The 12102-nt window shown below is 37.3% G+C and overlaps 1 protein-coding gene across 19 annotated transcripts in view; it reads right to left on the bottom strand.

The window, feature by feature from the left end:
- DST (dystonin) overlaps positions 1-12102 on the bottom strand; it is a 313545-nt gene that overhangs the window by 141698 nt on the left and 159745 nt on the right. For 18 of the 19 annotated variants that reach the window (XM_075498103.1, XM_075498099.1, XM_075498098.1 and 15 more), the window contains 15 exons: positions 11802-11921; positions 11378-11473; positions 11171-11298; positions 8200-8293; positions 7693-7847; positions 6361-6823; positions 6146-6274; positions 5861-5938; positions 5586-5747; positions 5370-5474; positions 3503-3598; positions 2031-2156; positions 1476-1628; positions 1069-1223; positions 801-927 (listed from right to left, as the gene is read on the bottom strand). In XM_075498103.1, the coding sequence (XP_075354218.1) occupies positions 801-927; positions 1069-1223; positions 1476-1628; positions 2031-2156; positions 3503-3598; positions 5370-5474; positions 5586-5747; positions 5861-5938; positions 6146-6274; positions 6361-6823; positions 7693-7847; positions 8200-8293; positions 11171-11298; positions 11378-11473; positions 11802-11921 (2187 nt within the window). The remainder of the gene's footprint in view (positions 1-800; positions 928-1068; positions 1224-1475; positions 1629-2030; positions 2157-3502; positions 3599-5369; positions 5475-5585; positions 5748-5860; positions 5939-6145; positions 6275-6360; positions 6824-7692; positions 7848-8199; positions 8294-11170; positions 11299-11377; positions 11474-11801; positions 11922-12102) is intronic. The other variant, XM_075498102.1, reaches the window with a different exon arrangement.

Below are 12102 nucleotides of genomic sequence, written 5' to 3' on the forward strand. Positions count from 1 at the left end.
GACACTTCAAGAATTAGCTCAGATTCCTTCTTTTCAACAGCAGCAGTGGGAAATTAGGAGTGAAAATGTCGGTTTGGGTATTATAAATATTATTGCAACAGTTTGTAGACAGATACACACCAATGTTGGATAATAAACTATTATATGAAATAGTGTTATGCTATACGTCTAACACTGTGTAATTCAGTGATCTCACACACTGTTTTAGCCAGACAGAATAGTATTTTGATCTATATCACTATTTAATTTATGACAAATTGATCCTAATTAGCTATTTAATATTTCAAGTTACAGACATGTATAAGAATGAAAAAATGCATTAAGAAGGAATGAGTGTTCAGCTGCCTTCAGCTTGAAAGATTACATGTCGCTTCACAGTTGTTCCGTTGTTAGTAAGAAGTTGCAGCCATTAGGAAATAATGGGGGTTTTCATGAAGATTAATCTTAGCCTAGTGAAGCAAATCTCCCCAGATATCTTCAACATAAATGCAGAAAGGTAGACTCTTCCAGAACAAAATTCAGGTTTAGTCACTGTTCAATTGCTTTTGAGAGATTAGCACAATAAGGCTACAGGTAGTTCTCATAATACAACCTCTCTCTCCCCCAAATACATCTGTGTAAAGGCTACTCAGGTCAAGGCGGAACGTTGCACAGTTGGTAACCAGCGTGGCCACTGCCAACTATTCCCACAAGGAAGATTACTATTGCTGCAAACCATTGATTATACAATATTTCTGGGAAGTGCAGCCTCTGACTTCCCAGCAAATGGCTAAGAGGCCCTTGCTAGACGTAGCACATACCGAGGCAACATTGCCAGCTTGAACAGCTTCAATTTCATTTGTCAGGTAATGCCAGGACACCACACTCTTCATGTTTACATGTGACTCGTGCCAAAGGGCCAGAACATTCTGAAATTGCTGTTCAATCCTGAAACATAAAACAAATCCAAGTAACCAAGTAGATCAAAGTAACACATCAAAAAGGGAAAAAAAAGTTAGACATTATTTTAACCCAAGCTTCATATAAATGAACTTTTTTTAAAAATGGGTGTTTTGGTTTTGTCCCTACCTGTTGGCTGTATCTATTGCTTCTTTGTTTGGTGGAGGAACTGTAAAGCATACAGATGGAACCATGGCCTCATTACCACTCGGGCTAATGACTTTCCATTTAGCACGATGGGAGTTGTTTGCTAAAACACACTCATCATCTTTGTAAATAGTTATCTAGTATTAACAGAAAAGCAGAATAATTTAATGAGCTAAACATTACAAAATACTTTTACAAAGCAGTTCTGCAAATCGTGTCAACAAATAAGCAACAGAACAACAAAAACAATGTTCAACACAAGGATTTGCTCTTGTTTACTAGGGTGGAAGAAATTTAGAGCCTAGTGTTCTCCAGGAACATGGTAATTAATGAAACTTTAGCTGAATTCTCACGTCTGTAATTGATTTGAGGAAATTCAAGTTTCTAACCTCAATTTGTCTATAGTCACAGATGGCTTTAATTGGGATGGATGTTTTGAGTATACAGTCAGGGTTCCTTGGCTTCAGCTGAATTATTGCCTTTGCTCTCCCCACAAGGCCTGCTACTGTGCTCTTATACTGCAAGAGTTGTTCTTTTTCTTCCTAAAACAGTTAAGAAAAGAACATGTCATAAGAGATGGCCAGAATACAGTGTTGCTTCTTTGATCCTGTTAAGCTTTTCTTTTCCTGACTTATTTTACTATGCTCCTTAAAAGTAACACATTTTACAAGAACAAAGTATCTTTCTGAAGTCACTGGTTTCCCACAACATCTGGTATTGTAAAGATAAAGAAATAAATAAAACTGTATTTTAAGGGTATGAAAAACAATCATTATACATGGACAGATGCAATTATTTAATTATAAGTCCTAAAAAACAAATCATCTTTTTGTATTCCTTCACTTCAAAGGAATAATTTTAACACACGTATTTTATATCCAACTATAACCTACACATTTCTTGTTTAATTGTAACTCACATTAATAGGATCCTTGAATTCTTACCATAGACTCCTGGACAAGGTCTTCCAGCCTATGAAGGCTGCTTGATCTATCACAACTGTATTTTCGATATATGGTATCTTTCAAATTCTTTAAATATTCCATGGCTTCTTTGGCATCACTGAAAAACTAGGATGAGATAAATATCTGGGTTATTTTTAAACAACCTAAAAAGTATACAAACAGCTACACTATGAAGTTTTCTTTAAGTGCTGTCTTTTTAAAAACAATCTTTTTTAGTAGCTTGAAGTGACCACTGTACCACACAATGCTAGTCACGATCTCATGTCTAAACCTACTGTTCAAGAAGGCACACGTAACACCAGTTATTCTCTGTACTGTCTACATGCAAAATTAATTCAGCAGTTATTAAACTTTAGTTAATTACTGTTCCTGCAATGGAAAAGTTTTCTGAAGTGATTCTTGCTTCCCTTGGAATTACAATTACTTACATATATAAAGAACAGACAAAGCCTATAAACTGTAGCAAACTAGCTGCAAACTTCAGCAAGCACACTGGAGCAAACGTTTTGTGCAGGAGGGGAAGTGAGCTGCCACACTTGGCAGTTCTGTGTGGGCATCTGCACCTCCAAACTAGGGCCCTGGTTAAGCACGATTGGGAAGGGAAATGTCCTGTGATAATCCTCACCCCATTCTGTCCCTGAAACCTCATTTCTCAAATCCAGAATTCCTATTTCTTCCCCCTACCACTGGGAGCCCAAATTGCTCCACTTTGTCTTCTCCAGTGTCCATTTCCTAACTTTGGGCTCTCACCCTTCTCAGTCCAAAGGCATCTCATCCCGACATCATGCCCCTTCCTCTTCAACCACCCAACCCAGAAGACACTAAGGATTAATCTTTATAATTTAAATATTAAAAAAGTAAATTTTTTTTTAAACCAAAAACTCCTAAATGTTCGATCCTCATGCATGTAACTGAGAAACCCTTAAACCTTCAAGCCTTGTGCATGTAACTGAGTACTGCATCACTTGCTGAGTATGTAAATGGGTGATAATCAGAAAGGTGTTTCGTTGGACGTGTCTGCTGTCAGAGTGTTCTCTGCTCTGTTTATTATTAATGCTGTACATTCCATTTCTATTTAGGTAGTCCTGGAAAAAAACACCTAGATTATGTTCTTCCTTGGCTGTCATTAACCACCCCCCACTCTACATCATCCGCAAAAGCTGTATTGATGGCAGTTGTGTATGACGGGGAGAGAACATGTCCTGGTTCTCAGAGTCTCTACTTGCAGCTGCAGCGCTCTGAAAAAAACATCAGGCCAGATTTTCATCTGCTGTGAATTGATGTAACTGTAGTGAAGACAATGCAGGTGTGGTAACACTGTGGGAGCACAGCTCATCATCTAATGATTGCACATGATAAGTGTCAATTCAAAACTACTGTGAGAGAGCAACTAGCACTTTCAGTGGAACCTTTTTACTGTGGTCCTAACTTAAAACATTTCACATTCTTACCTCAAAATATGCAGCATTTTCTCTCAAATGTTGTTCAACACAGTGACAGAGCTGAAGAATCCAGCTCCATTGTGTCTGCATTGCAGCTCTATAGGCCTTTAAAGGAGACAAAGAGATTTTACAAAAGGAAATTAAAATTAAAATGTGCATACATTTCCAGAATTTAGGAAACATAAAAGTGATGCAGCAAACACAAGCATCTAAACCTGACCTCCTCAACCAGGAAAAGCAAGCTGCAGCAAGGAAAATTCCAATTAGATGTTAGAAAAATCCTGTCGCCACAGCATAGTCAAACATCAGAAAACTCACCCAGAGAAGCTGTGAAATCGCCACATCCTCGGGCACATTCAGAATTCAGCCAAACAAAGCCTTGACACTGCTTTAAGCAGGGGCTGGACTGTATCTCCCAACGTTCCCCCAGCCTAAGCTAGCCTATGATTCGGTGGCTCTATTTACTCATTCAAAGTAACTGGATTCTTCCTTGGATACAAATCAGATATTAAAGTAACACTGAATGCACAATAAAACTAATTAATCAGGACTCGCCGCAATGTATAATTTTGTGTAACGGTTGCACAGGAATTTAAAGAACATAACCCTACTGGAAGGACGCCTCCTATACCGTCTGCATGGTGCTGCCACTAGAGGTGCACCGCACGAGTGCTGACCAGCAGAGGGTACTCTTGCCTTTGTGAAATCAGCCAAAAGTCCCAATTATTCAATTCCATATGATTCTCAGGGGATTCAAGAGAGTTTTTCCATTGGCTTCAATGAATTTCAAACTGACGCATTAATGCATAGATTATTCTGCAGAAAAGGCATAAATTTACTACTTTTTTTTCTTTTTCCTTATTTTTAAATGTCCCAATAAAGCATTATTGCAGACATCATAACCTGCATAGTCATCTTCACTGCAATGGCCTGGTTTCATAATATGTATCTTTAATATATTAATATATTAAGTATATTACACTGATAAGAACCCATTAGAACAGCATATGCTTTTAAAGAATAGAATTTCCCACATTACATAAAAGTAATTTATTATTCAAAGTAAATGTCATGAGAAGGAAGGAAGGGAGGAGTTTTCTTCACGTTTCCAGTTTACGCAGTTATAAACTCACTGAGCTGAAGAACCATAAAAATCCATCCTCTCTGACAGTTTTTTCATTCTTATATAATAAAACAGCTTTTTATTGTTTCCATTTTTACCACCCACTGTCTATATTTACTCTTTTCTTGAAGCTCTACACAGAAAAGCATTTTACGTTCTCCTTTGGAAACTTGTTATGACCCTACTACAGCTGCAATAAGTTTTCTGTAAACCATTTGCCTATAATATAGAGCTTGATTCAAGCCTGAAGTAAATCACATCACCTGGTCAGATTTTTAACAGCTAAACAAGTTTCATAATTCACTGACAAATAAGTTATGAAACCAACCCTAAACCATAATAGGAACCCATACATATAGTAAGTGGCTAGAAAAGCCCTACTGAAACTTCTTTCAATCCAACAGGAGAGAAACCACATAAGGACTGTTCTGTGACCTCAGTTTGCCAATGATATTTGTATCAATAACTCTAGAAGCTGCATGCATGACCAGAAATGTCTATACAGACCAACTCTAGAAAGTTTAATTTTAGACATTAGAGGGATTTTATCTAAGCAATCCAAGACATAACCATAACTTTATAGAAGTGTTTTTACTTTTTGGAAACTGGAAGACAGAAAAAAAGGCCCCATTATTCAGAGTATTGTTGTTCAATTTCCTATGAGTTAGCACTTCCCTTCTTTTCCCCCAAAATCTAAGGTCTATTAAATCACAAAACAATTTTCTTGGTTGTGTGCTGTTTTTACTAACTTACCTCAATGGTTAGCCTGGCTGGGTGATTTTCAAGAAGTAACTGCTCAGCTATTTCTTGTACTGATTTAATAACTTCTTCTTTTTGATCAAGTTCTCTCATTAATTCCTTTTTTCCAGACGAAAGAAAAAAAAAAAAAAGACAGAAATGTTTTAGAAATCTCTTAAGTTCTTAAACATTATTTAATTATTCCCTCTGGATTATACCAGCAATACATACTGCATGGTATTCCTTTTTTCTTGTTATATTGGGGTTTCTATCACTCCAGTCATATGCAACCTCTTCCTCTTCTTTTTCATTCAGCCATATCAGCTCTCTAGTAGCACGAGACACAAAATTGTGAAGAGTATCTAGATGTCTTTCCTGATTTCTCGATGTGTTCTTTATTAAAAAGAAAAAAAACAGATTTACAAAAATCAGAATTTAAAGCTCATCCCTTATCAAAGATGTTGTACACTGAAAAGCTGAACATCGAAAAGGTATGACCAACTTACCAAGAGTTTTGAATACTGACTCTCCAGTTTGTGCAATTTTTCTGCATAACTGAGTTTAAGAGGGGCAGTCATTTGGATCTGTATTTGGTAAATGAGGTCAAAAGACAACAAAAAGGTTATATATGTTAAACCATTAGATCTCCTGATTTCATGACATGTCATCTAGAGATCAGAAGTAAAAGACAGACAGACTGTGAAACCCAAACACAGTTCTAAAATTCAACATTAGTCTACGGGTCACCCAGTAATAAAGTAACCAAAGAAATAAAGAATATGGTGCTGTACCTCACTCATTTTAGCTTCTTTAAGGCTGGATTCAAATTCCTCAATAGCTTTGTGGACATTTTTGTGATTTTCTAAATGGCTTTCAACACTTGGTAAATCTGAACCCCATTCTGCTCGATCAAGTTGCACCTTACAAACAAGAAGGAAAAATTAGCCATGATCTAGAAAGAGTAAACGTAATAATTAAAGCGGACTGTTTCTGTAAAGATTTCTACCTGCATTTCTTCCACCCAGCATAACAGGTCCTGGACAAATTTCATGTTCACCTCTTCTTCTGTTAAATTCTGACCCACAAAAGCTGACTTCATAAGAGGTTTTCTGATTTGCATCAGTTTGAGTGTTTGCAGAGTCCCACTGTCTACTCCTGTCACATAGCTTTGAATTAACCGTGGTGGGATGCCTGGTGTGTACGTGGGAGTGATGGTTGGTGTCAGTCTGGAAGTAAGACCTGATGAAAGGCCAGATGTCAAGCTGGAAGAAGTCAAAGTAGGTGTTAAACCCTGGGTCATTGCAGCATTTAATTCAGGGGTTAGGTTTGTTGTAAATCCTGAGTTTAAGCTTTCGGTTATTCCTGATATCATAAGCTTTGTCTGCTCTGTTGTCAGTGCATGCCCCTTGTTGTACACGGAAGAACATTCAGTCCGTATGGCCATCAGTTCATCACGGAGTTTTGCAACCCTATAAAAATGAAAGAAAATAAATAAATAAATAAAAATAATTTCAATGAATGCTTATGACTAAGGTTTATCATGCTGAACCGAAAAGCAATATTAATTCACATGATATCTTACACTTCAGTTGTACGTAAATATTTATAAATAAGCATTTATATCAGAAAGGATAGGGTATGTCAGCTTGTACTTCTATAAAAACAGATAACAGATGCAGAAATCGGGCAATGACCAGAAAATCAGCATGGTATGGGCACTAGCATGCACCATACACAATTCCATGGAACAATCAGCAAAGCAGAAATCTTACAAGATACTACATGTTGCAGTAGATCAAACACTTGCAGTTCACTGCCACGGAGCTGTTAATGTGCTTGATCCCACCCAGTCCCGGATGAATTCTGAAAAACTCTGGAGCCACTTCTTCATAAAATTGAATTATGCCATTTAAATGCATCTCTCTGCTAAGACTGTACACACTGGCACATATAAGCTAACATTACTCCACTTATAACCTGTTAAGACATCTACAGCTATCACAAGAAATCTCACCTCCATTTTTAAAATCAAAGTTAGTGAATTCTAAAAGCATTTTAGGTGCAATAAAACAAGCTAACATCTTTACATTTAGGTATCTAGTAAACATTAAAGTCATGTTCTGGTGAATGACTTCTTTTTCACAAATGAGTACAAACAGCTCCTCTTGTCTTCAACGTTTGTGGGCAATGTACCCACCAGAATACCACATAATCTTTATTTGGGTGCCCAGTGACAGATTGAAAAGTTTATCCACAGACATAGTTTTGAAAATGTTGTCCATAATGGGTATCCACATTTGGGACATTTATTTATTCATATAAATACACTGTAAAGTACCTTTGCACAAGCTGGTCTGCCTGATAGTATTTCCCATCAATAAGAATTTGGGCATCAATCACTTGCTGGCGGAGAAGGTTCTCAGATTCAAGAAGATACCCAGCTATCTCTGCTTCATGTTGGAACTGGAGCCCTGACTCTAACCGCTTGGTGTCCTGAATAAATAAGAAAAAGCCATTAAGCCCTGCAGCTAAATCAAAGAGCAATGAGCTGTAAGAAATCCTAATTTTTTTGTAAAAACTTCTTCTGATCTTGAAACAATTGTGAAGCATTTTATCTAATTTTATCTACCAACAAAAAAAAAAATCTAACAGAACTCACTCTAGGCAATTTTTGGTATTTTCTTGAAGAAATGCTAAATTAAAAATAACAGTACAACGAAAATAAGAGTAGCAACTATTAAGTATGTACTCAAAAATCCTAAAGAATTTTTTTTTTTTTTTAAAGTAGCCATTCCAGTGCAGTAAGTTTATAAACACACACAAGTAAAATCACTGACTGACTTACAGACTGCAGGGCGTTCCGGGCAAGTATTAGTTTGTCCTCACAGCTCCGGCTGTCCCGCTGAATTCTGTTTGCAATCTGCTGCAGCATTTCCAACCTATGTGATGCCAGAGCATTTCAGAAAGATAAATAAGTATTAATGTTATTTATATTTACTAGACATGTTGCATGACTTTAAAAACAAATGAACAAACAGCATGTAACACAAAGCACAAATACATATGCCAAGTTACCTGTTTCCTTCTAAGGTGCCATTACCAAAGCTTATACAAGATTTAATCAGTGTAGGACCACAATTAACAGAAAGGAAATTCTCATTAGAGTCAACGCTGGTTCGAGCACTAGTACTGTTGCTAAACAGTGAATCACTGCTATGATAGCTATAACTACTGCTATTCATTTTTACATCCAGAGCACGGTCCTTCTGGCTGTTTACATTTGCTGAAAAATGAAAAGATAAAACTCCTACAAAACGTACTGCTTCTAGGGATGAAATTTCACTACTGGCTTTTGAAACACCTAGCACTCCTCCTTTAAATAGGCTTCAGTATGCATATTCAAAACCCAGCAATTAATATTCTGCCAGCTCTTCAAAGGATTTTACCTGGGGCTATGTACACTACCTTGCTTTTGGCTTCCCTACCTTGCATTGAGGCTTTGCAAGTACAGACTAGGCAGCAACATTAGGGCGTCTCTAGGAAACAGACGTGCCAAATATTTTATTTAAGTGTCACTAAATGTCTATAAGCCAAATAAGAATTTAAAGAAGTCTTTTCATTGAAGACTCTGAGAAACACTGCAAAGTTTCAAAAAGAAGTGAAGTGAGAACTCCACACTCCACAGTACGGTACAAAACACCTCCAGGTTGGGCTGACTCCTTTTCCTTCAAATGGAACTGCACAATAAAACTGGGGAATATCATGGTTAATCAGCTCATAACAATTTAATTTGAGACACCTGTACACCACCCAACCCACCACCATTACTCCACTGTCCAAGTATGCATGTTTACTAACTGCCCTGTCCCACTAATCTGTCCTCCTCTTCAACTTCTTCCACATTCAGAGCTAATTGCTTCTGGCTGTTTTGACCGCAAAACAAGTAAGAAAAATCTGATAGCCACCCTTAAGTTTACACTTTAACTCAGAATTTGGGTTAGGGGTGATTCTTTCAGTATTGCATCCCCTGCTTTCAGGGCCTCCTGAAAACCACACCCACACCATAAGATAACCGTGTTTGCACAGAAAAGCACAGCAAAGGCATAGACACACCCCTGCAGCAATTCCAAACTCTGGTAGTTTTGCAAACTAGAGCTCAGTTTGGCACTCTCCTCACTGACATCATATTAATTTTGATACCATACACCAATCTGGCCACACGTTGTCTATCTGTGTTGATACTTTCAGATGTGTTCACCAGACTTGCAAAGTTTTAGTACTTGCTAAATTTCAGTATTAGCTGAGGTCACATTTTTGCCACAACCAAATCCCACCCTAGGAGCTGTATCAACACCTCCTATTAGTGAGATGCACTAAAAACCAATACAACAAACGTGTATCAAGTTCTTGTGTCCAGATCAACCGACAATATTAACTTGATCACTAAGCCAGAAACACTTAATCAACTTTTCTCTCTCATTTTGCAATGACCACCACACATAGTGACCATCACCATATGACCTGTCACTTTAAGTGTGTTTACGAATCCTGAAATATGGGAAGGAGATTGTGTTTATTTGTATTTACCTGTGCTCGGTCCATCTGAATAAAAAAGAAATAAACTAATGTCATTTATACACATTCTCAACAAAGATAATCCAGCTTTCTGCAAGTAAGAATAGAATTCCTTTTGGCAAAGGCAGGCACTAACTTTGCTTTTGGCAGGTCAGAACAGATCAACCCACAAGATCTAGCAGGCAGTATTTCTTCCGCTGCTTTCCAGTGTTCTACTCTGCATGGTGGGGACAACTTCGTATTCCTCTATAGGAACTTTCTGCAGCAAGATGATGTGAATCAACACCTCCCATTGAATCTGCCATTTCAGTCATGCTCTTGTTTTTGTAAGCGTGACACGTATTTAATCAACTCTGACTGTCTTTGGGATCTTCTCTTGCTAAAAATCTGTCTTTCTGAGGACTTCCTACACAATGGTCTGGATTCTTCACACCTAATTTCAGGTACCTAAACCAGAGAGAATGATCACCCTATTGTCACCAGAAATGCCAGGGTTCTCTAGAAAGCGATTCAGATCTTAGGTGTCTCCTGTGGATGCTTAAAGTTAAGCAGAATGAATCCAGACCCAGGTGTCTATGCCCACCTGCAGGTAGAAGCCCAAAGAATCATTTAACTTAGAGTTTTTTTAATTAATGAATGGGTAGCACCTGTGTCTGCCACAGAACTCAAAAGAGGTACCATTAAAAAGCAGAAATACTCTAAGACTGCATTAAGATTTTAAACATGCTCAGTATGTTATTAGTGATGTACAAAACAGTGTCACACATTCTACTACCATGGAAGACAACTAAGCGCTTCGTATGTCTAAATGCTTTGTGAGCTCTTGAGTACAACTAACTTTTAAACATCCTCAGAACAGGACATTAGCCCACAATGCTGTGCACCAAATGAAATATACATTTCATGTAAAGGATGAGGATGTTGCTTATATGAAATCAAGTCCAAATGAGACAGTGAAGTGATACGAACCTAGAAGGTGGTTATATTTGTGTTTAAATGCTTTGATGATCTGAGGCACAGATACTATTCATCATGACCTTCTGAGACCATCAAAGTCATTTCCATCTGGACCTGCTTCTATGAAGTAGGTAAAGAACTTCAGGCCTTGAACAAAAGCACAATTACTTGATCTAGAAAAATAATGTGGATGTTATCACAGAAGAAGACATTTACAATTTCCAGTATGGGTTAAAACAACAGAAAATATATTAACCAAGCCTGTCAAACATTCACTAGCATACCTCTCCACTTCAGGCCGAAGGGTCTTCTCTCTTTCCAGCATGGCAATAATAAGCTTTCCCCATTCTTTCTCTATATCATTTGGATGATAGCCTTGAGGAAGTTTGATGCGTCCAAATTCTATCCAGACCTTAACAATTCATACATATTTGTTATTTTAAGCCACAGAAAAGGAACTTCTATACATTTCAATCCTTGTTAAAACTTACCTCTAGCAGTTTATATAGACGTTTAATTTTTGATTTATCGGTCTCCTTTGGTGGAATTTCTGTTTCTTTAAACTGTAAATATTGATTATAAAGTGCCTAAAGAAACACAAAAACCATCAACTTTTACCTACAGTGAATATAACCTTACCCTCTCAACCCTCTCCTAATATTCTTCATAAGCTTACGTTCTTATTCTGTTCTACTTGAGTTCTACAAAAAATGGTCAGTGACAAGCTAAAGATTTGCTTTTGATCATTCATATGTTAGTAATGTATTTATTGTACTTTAAAAAGGTTAAGGAGTAGTACTGTTCTACAGTTGGTTTGATCATATAAATCAACAAGCACTTTATTTGTTCAAGCATGCTTTGAGTCAGTCAGATAAAGTGTCATTCCAACAAGGAGTTTCAGATGCCACACCTCACCTTCAATTCCACAGGATTGTTGGGAAATGTTCTGTCAGACATTATCGTGACATGGTGTCTGATCCACTGCATGAGGTAGTTCACCATATTCTGATATTCAACCCATTTGACTTCAACATCCTACCAAAGCACAACCCAGATTACAGATCAGAAGAAAATCATCTGAGAGCTCATTTTTGCTTTAACTTTGAAGTCTGAGGTCTTCACACACATAGAAAAGAGATTTCTAAATCCTGCAATTCTGAAACAATATGTACTTGCTCATTACAGCTCACTTAAAGCTCCCAAATATATGATTTCA

This window comes from Mycteria americana, chromosome 3 (assembly GCF_035582795.1).
Source record: "Mycteria americana isolate JAX WOST 10 ecotype Jacksonville Zoo and Gardens chromosome 3, USCA_MyAme_1.0, whole genome shotgun sequence".
In the NCBI taxonomy this organism is placed as follows: domain Eukaryota; kingdom Metazoa; phylum Chordata; class Aves; order Ciconiiformes; family Ciconiidae; genus Mycteria; species Mycteria americana.